Raw genomic sequence first — 16,394 nt, 5'->3', positions numbered from 1 at the left:
TTTTGATAATCTCAACTAAGGACATCCATACCGGGACAACTAGAAAACAGATAATGGACTCCTCTTTAATGCATAAGCATTCAACAACAGATAATATTCTCATAAGAGATTGAGGATTAGTGTCCAAACTGAAACTTCCACCATGATTCATGGCTTTAGTTAGCGGCCCAATGTTCTTCTCTAACAATATGCATACTCAAACCATTTGATCATGAAAATCGCCCTTACTTCAGACAAGACGAACATGCATAGCAACTCACATGATATTCAACAAAGGTGTAATAGTTGATGGCGTCCCCAGAAACATGGTTACCGCTGAACAAGCAACTTATAAGAAATAAGATACATAGCAACATATTCAATACCACAATAGTTTTTAAGGCTATTTTCCCATGAGCTATGTATTGCAAAGACAAAGAATGAAATTTTAAAGGTAGCACTCAAGTAATTTACTTTGGAATGGCAGAGAAATACCACATAGTAGGTAGGTATGGTGGACACAAATGGTATGGGTTTTGGCTCAAGGATTTGGCTGCACGAGAAGCGTTTCCTCTCAGTACAAGGCTTTGGGCTAGCAAGGTTGTTTGAAGCAAACACAAGTATGAACCGGTACAGCAAAACTTACATAAGAACATATTGCAAGCATTATAAGACTCTACACTGTCTTCCTTGTTGTTCAAACACTTCACCAGAAAATATCTAGAGTTAGAGAGACCAATCATGCAAACCAAATTTCAAAATGTTCTACGGTAGTTCTTCATTAATAGGTGCAAAGTACATGATGCAAGAGCTTAAACATGATCTATTTGAGCACAACAATTGCCAAGTATCAAATTATTCAAGACAATATACCATTTACCACATGAAGCATTTTCTGTTTCCAACCATATAACAATCAACGAAGTAGTTTCAACCTTCGCCATGAACATTAAAAGTAAAGCTAAGAACACCAGTGTTCATATGAAACAGCGGAGCGTGTCTTTCTCCCACACAAAGAATGCTAGGATCCGAGTTTATTCAAACAAAAACAAAAATAAAAGCAAACAGACGCTCCAAGTAAAGCACATAAGATGTGACGGAATAAAAATATAGTTTCACTAGAGGTGACCTGATAAGTTATCGATGAAGAAGGGGATGCCTTGGGCATCCCCAAGCTTAGATGCTTGAGTCTTATTAAAATATGCAGGGATGAACCACGGGGGCATCCCCAAGCTTAGACTTTTCACTCTCCTTGATCATATTGTATCATCCTCCTCTCTTGATCCTTGAAAACTTCCTCCACAATAAACTCAAAACAAACTCATTAGAGGGTTAGTGCATAATCAAAAATTCACATATTCAGATGTGACATAATCATTCTTAACACTTCTGGACATTGCACAAAGCTACTGAAAGTTAATGGAACAAAGAAATCCATTCAACATAGCAAAAGAGGCAATGTGAAATAAAAGGCAGAATCTGTCAAAACAGAATAGTCCGTAAAGACGAATTTTTTAGTGGCACTTAACATGCTCAGATGAAAAAGCTCATAACTAATGAAAGTTGCGTACATATCTGAGGATCACGCATGTAAATTGGCAGATTTTTTTGATTCTTCTACTGAGAGATCTACGCAAATTCGTAACAGGTAGAAATCTGTTTCTGCGCAGCAATCCAAATCTAGTATCAACTTAACTATTAGAGACTTTACTTGGCACAACAATGCAATAAAGTAAAGATAAGGAGAGGTTGATACAATAGTAACAACTTCCAAGACTCAACAAAACAGTAATAAAAACATACGTGGGTTATCTCCCAAGAAGTGCTTTCTTTGTAGCCATTAAGATGAGCTCAGTAATTTTAATGATGCTCGCGCAAGAAATAAGAGTTGAAGCAAAAGAGAGCATCAAAAGCAAATAAGAAACACTTTTAAGTCTAACCCACTTCCTATGAAAAGGAATCTTGTAAATAAACAAGTCATGTAAGCATAATGCAATAAGCATAGGAAAACAAGACAAGCGCAACTTCAAGATTTTAAGCAAAAAGAGAGGTGTTTTAGTAACATGAAAATCCCTACAACCATATTGTCCTCTCTCATAAAGATTTTCAGTAGCATCATGAACAAACTCAACAATATAAGTATCACATGAAACATTCTTATCATGAGCTACATGCATAGAATTATTACTCTCCACATAAGCATAGTCATTACTATTAATTGTAGTGGGAGCAAATTCAATAAAATAGCTATCATTATTATTCTCATCACCATAATCATCATATATAGGAGGTAAAGTATCACCAAAGTAAATTTTCTCCTCCATGCTTGGGGGACTAAAAATATCATGCTCCTCAAAACCAGCTTTCCCAAGCTTAGAATTTTCCATAGCATTAGCAACAATGGTGTTCAAAGCATTCATACTAATAACATTGCCATTAGCATGCATATAAAGTTACATAGGTTTTTTAATTTTCTCTTCAAACACTTCATGTCCTAACTCAAGATAAATACTATAAAGATCTCTAATATTTTTGTTGTTTTCCATTAAGCCTAACTAGTGAAGTCACACAACTTAGTGCTTTCAGGAGTATTCATTTTAACAGTAATAAAGACAAGTAAAGCAAACTAAATAAAGTAAAGTAAAGCAAGTAACTAATTTTTTGTGTTTTCGAATAAAGTAAAGTAAAGCAAGTAACTATTTTTTTTTGTATTTTTGATATAGAGAAAGCAAACAAGACAAATGAAATAAAGTAAAGCAACTAATTTTTTGTGTTTTTGATATAAAGAAAGCAAACAAAACAGAAAATAAAATAAAGTAAAGCAAGACAATAAACAAAGTAAAGAAATTGGATGTGAGAGACTCCCCTTGCAGCGTGTCTTGATCTCCCCGACAACGGCGCCAGAAAAAGAGCTGCTGGCGTGCAGTTGACGTGGGAGATAGAAATTCTTTGTGGTGTAACTTTTCTTCAGGTCCCCGGCAACGGCCCCAGAAAAAGAGCTTGATAACGCGTGAAGCACACGTCCGTTGGGAACCCCAAGAGGAAGGTGTGATGCGTATAGCAGCAATTTTTCCCTCAGTATGAAACCAAGGTTATCGAACCAGTAGGAGATGAAGGCCACGTGAAGGTTGTTGGCGGAGGAGTGTAGTGCGGCGCAACACCAGGGATTCCGGCGCCAACGTGGAACCTGCAAAACACAACCAAAATACTTTGCCCCAACTTAACAGTGAGATTGTCAATCTCACCGGCTTGCTGTAAACAAAGGATTAAATGTATGGTGTGGAGAATGATGTTTGCTTGTAAAGAACAGTAGAGAAAAATGATTGCAGTAGATTGTATTTCAGATGTAAAAGAATGGATCGGGGTCCACAGTTCACTAGTGGTGTCTCTCTCATAAGAAAAATAGCGTGTTAGGTGAACAAATTACAGTTGGGCAATTCACAAATAGAGATGCATACATATCATGATGATTACTATGACATTTAATCAGGACATTACGACAAAGTACATAGACCGCTATCCAGCATGCATCTATGCCTAAAAAGTACACATTCGGGTTAGCATCCGCGCCCCTTCCAGTATTAAGTTGCAAACAACAGACAATTGCATTAAGTATGATGCGTAATGTAATCAACACAAATATTCTTAGACAAAGCATTGATGTTTTATCCCTAGTGGCAACAGCACATCCACAACCTTAGAACTTTCTGTCAGTGTCCCAGATTCAATGGAGGCATGAACCCACTATCGAGCATAAATACTCCCTCTTGGAGTCACAAGTATCAACTTGGCCAGAGCCTCTACTAGCAACGGAGAGCATGCAAGAACATAAACAACACATATATGATAGATTGATAATCAACTTGACATAGTATTCAATATTCATCGGATCCCAACAAATGCAACATGTAGCATTACAAATAGATGATCTTGATCATGATAGGCAGCTCACAAGATCTAACATGATAGCACAATGAGGAGAAGACAACCATCTAGCAACTGCTATGGACCCATAGTCCAAGGATGAACTACTCACGCATCAATCCGGAGGCGGGCATGGTGATGTAGAGCCCTCCGGTGATGATTCCCCTCTCCGGCAGGGTGCCGGAGGCGATCTCCTAAATCCCCCGAGATGGGATTGGCGGCGGCGGCGTCTCTGGAACTTTTTCCGTATCGTGGCTCTCGGTAATAGGGTTTTCGCGACGGAGAGTTTAAGTAGGCGGAAGGGCAGAGTCGGGGCGGCGCAGGGGCCCCACACCATAGGCCGGCGCGGGCCCCATGCTGGCCGCGCCGTCCTATGGTTACGGCCCCTCGTGGCCCCACTTCGTATGCTCTTCGATCTTCTGGAAGCTCCGTGGAAAAATAAGACCCTGAGCGTTGATTTCGTCCAATTTCGAGAATATTTCCTTTGTAGGATTTCTGAAACCAAAAATAGCAGAAAACAGCAACTGGCTCTTCGGCATCTCGTTAATAGGTTAGTGCCGGAAAATGCGTATAAATGATGTAAAGTGTGTATAAAACATGTGAGTATTGTCATAAAACTAGCATGGAACATAAGAAATTATGGATACGTTGGAGACGTATCACATACCGAGCGGGAGTAGTGTTTTGGAACATGGGAGCATATGCTCCCTCTATTTTGAAATTCATCTTACACATATTTTGAATTTCAAAAAATTTGAAACGAAAAATTCGCACGTACATATTCATGTGCTTCGCGCTCATAAACTTGTTTCATAAAAAATGGACTTATCATGTGATGTGTGTAAAAAAGACAAGACTCAGTGCTAAAAATAATACTTTTTACAAGATAAATTTTCTCTTTTTACATAGACCACAAAAAATATTGATTTTTCGTGAAACTTGACGAATGCACCTGTATTATGGATATGTACATGTAGATTTTTTTGTCAAAATTTTTCGACAACTCGAAATATAATTTTTTAGTATAGGGAGCATACACACCCGGGAGCCGAATTGAATTTCCGCATACCGAGCTGAACATACTTCAAATTGAATAAAAATGACATCTAGAAGTAGGAGTTTTACTACAACATTAGAGGATCAACCAACAATTGCTATCTATGCAGCCTTGCAGGTTTGTATTTGAGATTACAAAGAAATGGTAATCTAAAGCAATCTAAGGACATGCTCTTTGGTGCTTTGAGTGGTTCCTTTGAGATACTTTGCAAGAGTGCAAACCCAAAGTAAAGGCCATATATTGTCACCTTTTGAAGGTCTGTGGCTCCGCCCGCCAAGTACGAAGGACCGCGGCAACAATCTAAACCTCATGTCTATATCATATATGTATCCATGTTCTCGTGCAGAAATAGAAATTATCTCATGTTTCTATGCAATCTAATGTTCGGCGAGTTTATTTTTGTAGTAGTGCATGTTTAGGATGTTTGTAGGCAACAATTAGAAAATGACTTGATAAAAATACTAACTTCCATTAATAAGACTTAATGGCTTATTCACCCCTTCTAGTCGACCTTAGCGATCTTCCAATGGCGTAGCTTTGAAAATCCTGCCCTAAAAATGCCGAATCCATGTCCAACTTGAAATGTGTAAACAATAGTGGTTTCTTTTACCTAAAATTTTGGTTGAAGAGAAACCTAAAATATTAATGTGATTATTTTAGAAAAAATGCATTAACATCATTTTTGGCTAGAATTTTGGAGCAACATCAATATATAGAATGCTTATCTAAAAACGACGGCTCTCGATGGTTTAATAAGGTTTTTGTTGTTGTTGTTCCTACGTGGTTGGGTTTACTTGATTTGATGTATTCTAGTTACTTCCTTCGATCCTTAAAAGGTATCAAGAACTTAGTATCGAAGATATATTAACTTAGTAAAAAAATCTTGACACTTATATTAATTAGAGAAAATAGTTACTAATTAATATAATTGGCAATACATAATATTAATTAGAATTCTTAAATAGGGATGTATAGCCAGCGGTGGACCTCGATAGAGGAAATCTGCCTATACATCAATACATTTTTTTAGACTAACAGGGAGCGCTCCCAGCTCCATTTTCATTGAAAATGAAACATAACATTGTTTTTAGCGACAAAAAGTAAAAGGATCCAGCCCACCAGCTAGACTGGGGGTCTTAGTCATCTGAAAACTCTAGGAAAAGTGAACACAACCACTAACATACAGTAAGAACACCATTAGATTAACCAGCTACCAAATTTGAAACAAAGCCACCTCTAAGCTACGCAACTAACAACATCAGCCCTCACTCCAGGAAGCCGACCCCTCGTCAGATCACCACATGGATGTCGTCCGACTCCTCCAGGTGCTTCAGCAGGTACGCTTCGGAGGCGCGCTCCTGATGTAGAGATGTCGCAGATGATTTCCAGGTCGAGATCCAATCGAATGACGTGCATTTCAGTCCGGCATCAGCAACGGCAACATTTTCAGTTTTCTCACCAGGACAGCTTTGAATTTTTCCACCATGTCCCACTCCAGGGTTTTGAAAGGGATCTGCCAAATCTTTAGATACGGCAGAATTAATCCCCAGACCTGTTTCACAGAAAGCCGAGTTTTCCTGTTAAACACCAAGTGGTTCTTGTTGTTCCAAATACCCCATATAACAGCAGATGAAACTACATTTAATTGCTCAAATCTCTTGTTGCAAAGCTATTTGGATGCGAGGGACAAATAATCATTAATTTCTACATCAAAGATTTCTTGCACAACAGCCGAGAGCAGTTTAGAGACTAAGCAATCAAAGAACATGTGCTTAACAGATTCTAGTTCACTACATAACTCACGGACCATAGGTTTCTGAATACCTCTGTGCCTAAGGTTGTCTCTGTTCATGATCTTGTTTTAAGACAAAAGTCAGAGAAAATCTGAACTTTAGGTGGGATTTTTAAATCCCATACAGATGGCAAGAACACAGGTTGAATTCCCCTAAAATTAATAACAACATTTAAAGATTTGGAGGAGTATACACCCTTTGATTTATATTTCCATATAGGTTGGTCCTCCTCATCAGAAAAAAGTAATTGACTGTGCAATTTCCACTAACTCAAACCACATTTCCATCATGTGTGGTGTAAAAGTTCTCCTAAAGTCACATCTTAACTGTTGCCCATCCCACAGATCAGCAATAATTTTCATTTGTTATTAACTACAAAATAAATATTCCTGTACTGGGTAGCCATGGGTGCATTTCCAAACCAAGTATCTTCCCAAAATCTAACAGTTCTACCATTTCCTATTTTTCATTTATATCCAAATTTAACAGCTCTAGATGCCCACATCAAACCCTTCCAGTAAACAAAGGGATTTATGTCCTGGCAACAAAAGATATTAGGATTTTTAGTATTATACTTACCATCTACTATTTTCTTCCATAAACTACCCTCACCTTGGATATATCTCTTAATCCAAGAGCCAACTAGACAGATATTTAAATCTTGGAGATTAGATATATCAAGTCCACCATACTCTTTCTTCATACATATAGAAGGCCAATTAGCCAAGTGTGTTTTCTTATTCCCATTTACATCATTCCACATACAATTAGCTATTTGAGTGTTGATAAGTTCTAAAGCTCACTTGGGGAATCTAAAAAAAAGCATATAAATGAGAATATATACTAGATAAAACAATTTGAATGAGAATTCTTTTTGCCTCCATTGACAAAAGTTTCCCCCTCCATCCTGTCATTCTACTAAGGAGACTATCAACTAGAGGTTGCAAATCCTCTCTTTTAAGCTTACTAAAATGCAAAGAAAGTCCTAAATATTTAACAGGGAAATTCTCAGCTACACACTGGAATATATCTAGGAATGGAGCGATCTCTGAAGTCCTATACATCAATACATGTCCAGGCACCTCCGGATTTGCCCTGCTACCATGGCAGGCCTGATGACGAATCGATGGCTAATCTAGTCAGCCGTTGTGTGGACGTATCAGAGAAAGCGCCGTGCTTCAGCCTGAAGTCAACAACTTCGGCAACTCTACTATTGATCCTTTCCTCATCGTAGATCGTAGACAAATTGCAACACACAAATACATACATGGGCACTACACACCAGGGATACTACGGGCTACTCCTACGCCTACTCATCATCCATCAAAGGAAAAAAAATCATGCAGGATATGAACACAACGCACGCAGGGTAGAGCAGGCTAGACCGGAAGCTGTCCCTGTAGCCCGTCAGCACTCCTCCGGTGGCACTGCTCACGGAGTCACGCGCCAACGAGCCATCGCCGCCCCGGCAGGCACCAACACCGATGCCGACGTCCCGCACGACGTCACGGCCGTCCAGGCACAGCCCCGGGTTGCCGCTCAGGTCGAGGTTGCGGCCGAGCCGGCGCAGGAAGGCGCCGTCGAACGGCACGGCCCCGCCGAGGCCGTTGTTGCTGAGGTTGAGGTGGTACATCCTGCGCAGCCTGCTGAGCCCCGCCGGGATCGCGCCCGTCAGGTTGTTGTTCTCGAGCGAAAGCGTGGTGAGGCTCGCCAGCTGGCCGAACGCCGCCGGTATGGGCCCCGAGTATCCGGAACCGGCGAGCCGGAGCTCCTGGAGACGGGCGAGGCCGCCGAGCTCGGGCGACAGCGGGACGTCCATCGGGTTGTTGTCCATGATCAGGTACTGCAGGTTTTTGAGGCCGGAGATACCCGGAGGGAAGCGGCCGGTCAGGCCGTTGCTGCTTAGAGCCAGGAAGGTGAGGGAAGTGAGGTTGGCGACGGTGGCGGGAACGGCGCCGGTGAGGTTGTTGGAGCTGAGGTCCAGCTTCTGCAGCTGCCGCAGCTGGCCGATCCGGGTCGGGATGGGGCCGGAGAGGGAGTTGTAGCTGAGGTCGAGGCCGACCAGGCCCGTGAGGTCGCTGATCTGGGGCGGCACGGGCCCGGAGAGCGAGTTGTAGCTGAGGTCGAGGTGGACGAGCGAGCTGAGCGCCCCGATGCCCCGCGGGATCTCGCCGCGGATGAGGCCGTTCTGGGAGACGGTGAGCACCTGGAGGGACCTGAGGCTGGCGAGCTGCGGCGGCATGGTGCCGGAGAGGGACGGGTTGGCGCGGATGCTGAGCTGCTGCAGGCCGGAGGAGGAGAGGTAGGCGGGCGGCGGGAGGAGGAGCGCGGTGGGGGCGGCCGGGTTCTTGAAGCAGCCGACGAAGAAGAGGGACTGGAGGTGCGGCAGCGCGAACGCCTCGGGCGGGAAGACGGCCGCGTCCTTGCACGACGGGTTGGGGTCCACGCCGAAGTCCAGCCGCGTGACGTGGAGCGGCGCCGCGGCAGCAGCGTTGGTGGTGCTGTTGCTGTTGCCGGCCGGCGCCGGCTTGCACTCGAGGCCCGGCCACGGCGTGCCGCAGGGGTCGGGGGTCTCGGAGCGCCAGTCGCGGTCGGAGGACACGGCGTCCATGACGAGGAACAGCGTCTCCCTCTCCGCCGGGTCCATGGCCGCCGCGGCCGCCATGGAGAGAATGCACAGGAAGACCGCGATGGAGGCCGGCATTGTCGCCTTTGCTGTGCTCATGCTCATCTGCTTGCTCATTCCGGGGCGGGGCTAGGCTTTGCCTGTGGTGGTGGTGTGGTTTTTCTTTTTCTAGGGGTTTAAGCAGTGGAAGTCGCCCCGTGCGGGCGATGCAGATGGGGCCGGCGAGTGAGCGGTGATTGACGTGACGATGCTGAGGTGACCCGCCATGGCCATTGGCCAGAGAGAGAGAGGGAAGAAATGGGCACCGCACCATGCAAAGCTTTGCGTCTGGGTCGCCCGAGAAAACCTCGGCCTCACTCGCTGGCTGGCACGAGCAAGTACGTACGAGCTGCGCACAGGAGGCATTTGTCTGCACAGTGGGAGGCAGCAGAGCACAGCGCGCACAGTGCGGCACGTCATGGTGCTCTCCACAAGGGGCCGCGCATATGGTCCTCGCTCGCCACAGGATCACAGATCCAGTACACATAATTTGACTGCTCAAGCAGCAGTTAAGGGCACTGGCAAACGCTGGGTTTACGCATGCCTTCCAGCTCCAGGCCCTACCCTGAATCGATCAGCTCAAGTGCAAACGGGAGGGACCCGTCACGGCATTGCCTGCGCTGCGAGTTTTGGGCGAGTATGGTGGGTCACCTGTATCTGTATCTGCACGCGGCATGCCTGTATGTTGGTGTTCATCCGTCAGAAAGGCGTGGTGCTGACAGAAACGACCAGAGAAGGTTATTTAATCTAAGTGGCAGTCAAGGAAACATGCTTTGTTTGGTCATCTGGTCAGCAGGAGTTAAAACACCTGTCATGGTAAGGTCATCTCCAACGGGCTGGGCAACTGTTTACGTTCGCGCAGTCGAAAAATGGATCTATACGTTAACCCTACGGTCCAACGCAGAATGACTGACTTGTTCAGAGCGACGCAAACACGGCATAAATTTAGGCAAATGCGTGTGTCGGATGCTGATCTCTGATGGTAAGAAACACAACCACAGCAAAACCATGCGAAGAGTTATCAGGTAGTACTACAGTACTATGCAACAAAAGCAAATGCACATTGTACAAAGGACTCCAGGACAAGCATTTCAAAATACAAAGGTATTCGAAAAGGTCCGCAGCCCTGTTCCCAACGCTTGTTCAAACAAAGCCATGACAAGACATAAAGTGGCACAGTGAAAATCCTAGAAATACGTCGCAAGAAAAAACACGCCTGGAACGCATTATCTAGACCACAAACCAATAGTAGGAGGCAAAAGTGCCGCTCGTACGAGGCTACATCAGGTACCATCCGAGCCCTCACCCAGGCGCGGGCCGAGGTGACAAAAGATGGCCTGGCCCGTCCAATAGTGGGAAGCCGTGCATGGCTACGCCGTATGGCAGGCTGAAATGACCCATCGAGTTCAGATTCGCTACAAAGGCTAACGCCATGTGATACTTGCACTGCACCTGCCTGCCCAGGACAACGGAGCTGCAACTGTGTCACCTCATGAACCATGATAATAGATCGATCAAAAACCATGTAATTTGTCCCATCATTCATGAGTTTAACCGCCAGGAAAAGTACTGTTTGGAGATTGCATGAGTATAAACACGGGTATGCAACATTACCCGGCCAAGCATCAAGTAGCAAGGTAGCAAGATCAGCTTCTCTGGGCAAGAAGTTTCAGAGACAGATTTCCTTCCTAAAGCCATCCGCAACAAAGGTAGAGCAAGCAATGCACGGAAAACAAGCTGGCGAGTGGTGATGATATGCACTAGAAAGGAGGAACACGTAACAACGAAAAGAACTTACGAGCACTGATGCACATCCACTCAGCTGTGACTCCCACAAGACGTCTCCAAAAAACATGATAAACAATTGCCGTAGCACCCGTCTATATCACTATACAAAATTATGTGATCGGGTGCACTGCAGAGAAGTCAAGAAGGAAAAAAAAATGATCAGGGGCGCCCAAGCAACCACTGCATTAGAACAGCCAGAATGGCACCAGCAGAGATGTTGAGCACATTGACAACATCGTTATTCATCTGCACACGGAAATAGTGACCTTTAGCTTTGTGGGAACTTTAAAAAAGTTCAAATACACTTTAAATAAGCAGCATACAGTCTTCTAGCGACGCTATAGTGTTCTTGAAACAGAAACAATGTCACCCTGAAGAACAAACCAAAAACATTGGGTTAAGTTAAGCGGAGCCAATTTGTGAATTAAATTTTACCAGTGGCTGTGTGGGAGATGAAGGTCGACACTAGTTCGGATAAATGAATGTTCCGTGTCTACATAGCCTGAGAGTTTACTTTGCATCCCTGAAAAAGGAGGGAGAAGAGTGCTGCCCAGTCCTAAGATTCAGGGGGTTTCTTTCAGTAAGTCGCATTCATAATGCTGGGCCTAACGAAACAGTGATGTGAATATTGAATTGGTAAATCCTGTACATTCAAGCCCTTGGTAAGATGCATGAATGGACTATGCGTCCAAGTGGCATACCAGTACAACAATATTAGAACTATTTAGTATATTATATATAACAGCATTTGCATTATGCCGCAAGCTGAAAATTTCGTTTAGGCCTACACTGAAATGATCTAGGAGTTCACGTTGGGTAAAAAGGACGCTTGTCCAGAGAGGACAAATGTGATTGGAGCCTGTATGGAAGATGCTCCTATTTGAAATTTTCAGTATGGCATGGCTCAGTTTGTGGTCATTTTGATGTCCGTGCTTTTTTTTTTGTAGCTCTCAAATTTTGTTCTGTTTCGTAAATCTGATTAAAGTTTGATAAAAATGTGCTACCCAGTAAATATTTCTGGCATTTAATCTAGTATTTTTTGGAGTGGAATAATACATTAAATATCAATTTGATTAAGAAAAATCCAGCCTGCCAAGCACTAAGATTCCAAAAGCAGTCCAATCAAAATAAGGTCATCAAAAGCCACCACATACCAAATGGAGCCTTTACCTAGGTACTTGCAAAGTTGCAATGTAACTTCAGGCAGGCCAACTTGCTTACGTACATAAAAGAGACTAACTTTCAACAAGGATAGTAGAACCAGAATAGACAAACCCAGCATACTAGGGAAAACTCTAAACAGGCTTGTACATAAAGCAATTATATAACGATCTAGAAGTTCAGCTCACCCATTCAAAACCATCCTTATCTTGTAATGTCGCGCCAATCAAACTCTCACCAAAATTTGCAATCTGGGATGCAAGAACACATAGCACAACTTGTGGTACATTCACCTGTGATACAAAACAGTTTTTTTTTTCAAGAACCATATTCCAAGCATATAACTCACTAATTACTGTCACTTCCATATCAAAAGACACGGTAGGTGCGATACGCAAGAGGTAGACCTCAGCAATGCAGGTTTCGTGCTCCCTACATTGGTCCGGTAATATAACGACAAAACACATGCAAGTCTGGTTGCAGTTAAATCACTGAAGAAGCTTTTCATATACTACCTCTGTCCATAAATAGATGTCTAGATTTGTAAAAGTTTGGATGTATGTAGACACTATTTAGTGTATAGATACATCCAAATTTACACAAATCTAAGACATCTATAGATACATCCAAATTTAGACAAACCTAAGACATCTATTGATGGACGGAGGGAGTACATAAATTCATGAACTTATTTACCTGTCCCAGACTGTAACCAACACCTGACAGAAACGTTGCTGCTACAATTCCAGCAAGAGTACCCTCAACGCTGACTGCACCTTCTGTACCTTTTGGAACAATCTTAAACGTTGTCACCAGATACCTACTCTACAAAAAGACCAGAAATAAGCTCTGAGTATGATATTACAAATTTAATACTACTATTTGCAATGTACTGAAGGACATAGTATTAAGCCATGAACTATTTAAAGGTCATGCAACAATAAAGTGCTAAGTGACAGGAATCTTACGTTGTTCTTCCATAGGCCTTCCCTATTTCACTGGAAACTGTATCACCGAGTTTAGTACAGAAACTAGCAACAAATCCTAGTCTCCAGAGTTCAGTGAATGCTCCACCGCCTACATTATATATCGATAGAAGAGCGCAGACACAACCAGCAGCACTAGAACCAATGACACTTCCAGGCCCTCTCCTCCCTCCTCTTTTTTCAGCAACACCCAAAGCTTCTTTCTGTTTTATCTTCAACTTCGTTACTGCTGTGCCCTGCATATCAAATGCAAAATAAGCAACCCAGACTTATGATGTACAAGGATTGAAACGATAGATAGAAAAGATTAGTTGCCTTTGTCAGTTAGTGCAAGCAAGCTAAGGAAGTCATGAAACTATGCCTTACAATCTATAGAATAGATCCATCATTAAACTTAGAACTGATTGATTTCCGAACAGGCAGGGGCAACTGCACCATACCCTGCTAACCTTTGCTTATTAACTAACGGAATAATCATACCCTGTGCTTGTCTTATGGCCATAAGTTATAAAACAATTTCACAGGAAATACACATCTCAATTCTGCTTTAGCAAATGTAAATTATAAAACACGGATACATATTTCTTATACACAATCTCAAACTATTTTGAAATTTGAAAACTGCAATGATCACTCATTCATGAGTCATCAGCAGGTTCAAAGAGCAGAACCAATAAAAGAAGATTGGAAGTTTTTCTGTTGCTTTGATTTACAAACTGATGAGATTGCGAAACCAGCAACATCCCCATTTCAATATAAGCAGCATAACGAAAGGGTGGCGCCCTTACTAGCCTATTTATATCCCTACTTAAGAGACAAACCCCATCTTCTAAGGGTTGTTTCATCCCTGCCACTATCAAGCATTAGTCTCTCAAACGCGTATAGCAGGGAAGATAGAACTGTCCCTCCCAGATTACCAGCAACACGATGCTGTAAGTGGGTAAAGTTTCACGGCATCATGCAATGAAATAATGACTTTCTAGGCCTTTGGCTTGTGGTTTGCCTAGGCTTTGCAAAGTTGCTGGATCCGCCAATACAGAGTTGCATCGTTAACAGATATGAAACTGGAGTCGCTGTCAATTCGCCTACAAGCTTGAGTAATAGAGAAATGTGAAACTCTTTTGTCCGTTATCAAGTGTACAAAGCTAGTTCATCTCTTTGCATCATTAGCTGCGGGGAATCGTTATTTTTGCGTTAATTGCTCTGATACACTACAGAAACATCAGTTTGCCCAGGGCTATTACAAAAACTAAGTAATCTGCTAGAAAATACTACTACTACTGAAATACTAATATGGAATTCTTAAGCTGGGAGTAGAAATAGATGAGAACACATGCGGAACTTCCTTGAAGAAAAGATGAAGATCACCAGTCTGTGATAATCATCGACAGAAATTCTAAACCGTGACAAAAACGGCAGTATTGCTGAATTTCAGATTTACGACAGCAGCCTAGACTTCCAATTCAAACAAGATACAACATCGACGTGAAGCAATATTAGACAATGCAGTACCCGGTCCACTCACCACGACGAAGTAGGCGGCGACGAGGAGGTAACCCTGGGATCCGAACGCGCGCCAGGTGAGGGTGCCAAGAACGTAGGCGGCCGCGATGCCGGAGGCGGAGAGGCCCGAGAGGAGCAGCGGCGAGCCCGCGACGAAGATGGCGAGGTTGGTCGCGGCGGCCGAGGCCCACGTTGGTGGATACGCGAGGAAGGCGTCGGCGAGCACGTCCCGGAGGCCCGCGGCCGCCGCGGCAGTGTCCGGGAGCGCGCGCGGCTGAGGAGGGGACAGGCGGTGGCGCAAAACCGTAGGCCCGCGAGGGACTAGCGGCAGGGTTCCGGGCGCGAGGAGGAAGGACGAGCGCGAGGGGAGGGCGCGCGGCGGCGAGGAGATGGCGGCGGCGTGGAGCAGCGGCTGGAGACCGCACGCCATGGCCGGCACTGGGATTGCTCGGACTGTCAGTCACCAACCGTGCAAGAATCCAAACATTCCTCGCCTCCTCAGCCGCCCAGTCTACAGGACGGCGCTGATCACGTAATACGCTTTTGTGGATGGCTCGTGGTACCCAGAAATACGTCTCCTCGCTGGGTTTACGGATTTTTTGCTGTACGTTTCTAGTAGGGCGTCCGGTCTCTGTATAAAAGACCGCGGCAGTGCTTCCGGTTCCAAACCTTGAGCGCCGCCGAAGCTCTTCTCATACACCCCCAACCCAAACCCTAGCTGAAATCGCAGATGTCGCTCTGCATCCCTAATGCTACGTTTTGCTGATCTTTTATATTGGGCGTGTTCCTATCTTTCTTGCTTCCGTAAAAGGATGTGCTTCTTCTTGCTGCCAAGTGATGTTTTGATTATTGCGCAAGGGTTTCGAGCAATTCATGGCGATTTTTGCCTGATGCGATGAGATCAGAAAATATCTTACAATCTCTTCTGATGGCAGCTGTACATTTCTTGTTTTCGTTGGTATCGATTTGGCTTCGTTTAATCAAGGAAATTGTGCTGTTCCAAGTTTTACCTGTTGAGAGGATTTACTGGTTTTTGTCCTGGAGGTAAGAGTTTGGTGGTGCCCTATTTGATTCATCGACTTCACGAAATCCTTCTCGCCAGGTGATGCTGGGGTTATTGCGCAAGGGCTTTGAGCAATTCTTTGGCACTCTTGTGCTAATGCAGTGAGATAAAAATACATGACATCCCTCCTTATGGCAATTTCTTTCCGAAATCAGAAATAAAAATATAAAATACATTACCAAAGCGTACTTTTTGCACTGTTCCTTCGTTAATTACTACTGTCTTAGCACAGTAAAGTTTTCTCAACCATGCGGGCATTAGACGGTGTTATTGGTCTGAACTTCTTTTTTTTTTTGCTAGAACATTTGTATCGACTTATTAGCACAGTAAAGTTTTCTCAACCAAATGCCACTGCTACTCTAGACCATACATAAAGATGACAAATTGGGCTAAAATGAAGATCACAGGTCTCCGTGCGCCTTGCTACCTGCTATGTGAGGAACATAAGTTATTAGAGCATCTCCAGCCAAACCGC

General features: G+C 43.7%; 2 protein-coding genes across 2 annotated transcripts; both read right to left on the bottom strand.

The window, feature by feature from the left end:
- Positions 1 to 7,927: 7,927 nt before the first annotated feature.
- Positions 7,928 to 9,664, bottom strand: LOC127343682 (uncharacterized). The gene has a single exon (XM_051369868.2). The coding sequence runs from the start codon at positions 9,494 to 9,496 to the stop codon at positions 8,063 to 8,065; it is 1,434 nt and encodes a 477-aa protein (XP_051225828.1). The 5' UTR covers positions 9,497 to 9,664; the 3' UTR covers positions 7,928 to 8,062.
- Positions 9,665 to 11,196: 1,532 nt separating this feature from the next.
- LOC127343683 (protein VTE6, chloroplastic) lies at positions 11,197 to 15,358 on the bottom strand. Its single transcript, XM_051369869.2, has 5 exons — positions 14,879 to 15,358; positions 13,336 to 13,589; positions 13,064 to 13,187; positions 12,556 to 12,660; positions 11,197 to 11,452 (listed from the first exon to the last, which is right to left on the bottom strand). The coding sequence occupies exons 1-5, from the start codon at positions 15,284 to 15,286 to the stop codon at positions 11,366 to 11,368; spliced, it is 978 nt and encodes a 325-aa protein (XP_051225829.1). The 5' UTR covers positions 15,287 to 15,358; the 3' UTR covers positions 11,197 to 11,365.
- Positions 15,359 to 16,394: the final 1,036 nt, after the last annotated feature.

Source organism: Lolium perenne, chromosome 3, assembly GCF_019359855.2.
Source record: "Lolium perenne isolate Kyuss_39 chromosome 3, Kyuss_2.0, whole genome shotgun sequence".
Lineage (NCBI taxonomy): Eukaryota > Viridiplantae > Streptophyta > Magnoliopsida > Poales > Poaceae > Lolium > Lolium perenne.
Note: the sequence above shows the minus strand (reverse complement) of the source record. Positions and strands in the feature narration are given on the sequence as shown.

Excerpts from the sequence above, each read along its gene's own strand:
- LOC127343682 (XM_051369868.2), bottom strand. The coding sequence starts at position 9,496 with ATGAGCAAGCAGATGAGCATGAGCACAGCAAAGGCGACAATGCCGGCC.
- LOC127343683 (XM_051369869.2), bottom strand. The coding sequence starts at position 15,286 with ATGGCGTGCGGTCTCCAGCCGCTGCTCCACGCCGCCGCCATCTCCTCG. Across the intron at positions 13,188-13,335 it reads AAGGCCTATGGAAGAACAAC|GTATCTGGTGACAACGTTTA; the intron begins GTAAGATTCCTG and ends TTTGTAGAGTAG. Across the intron at positions 12,661-13,063 it reads TTGGTTACAGTCTGGGACAG|GTGAATGTACCACAAGTTGT; the intron begins GTAAATAAGTTC and ends TTTGTATCACAG.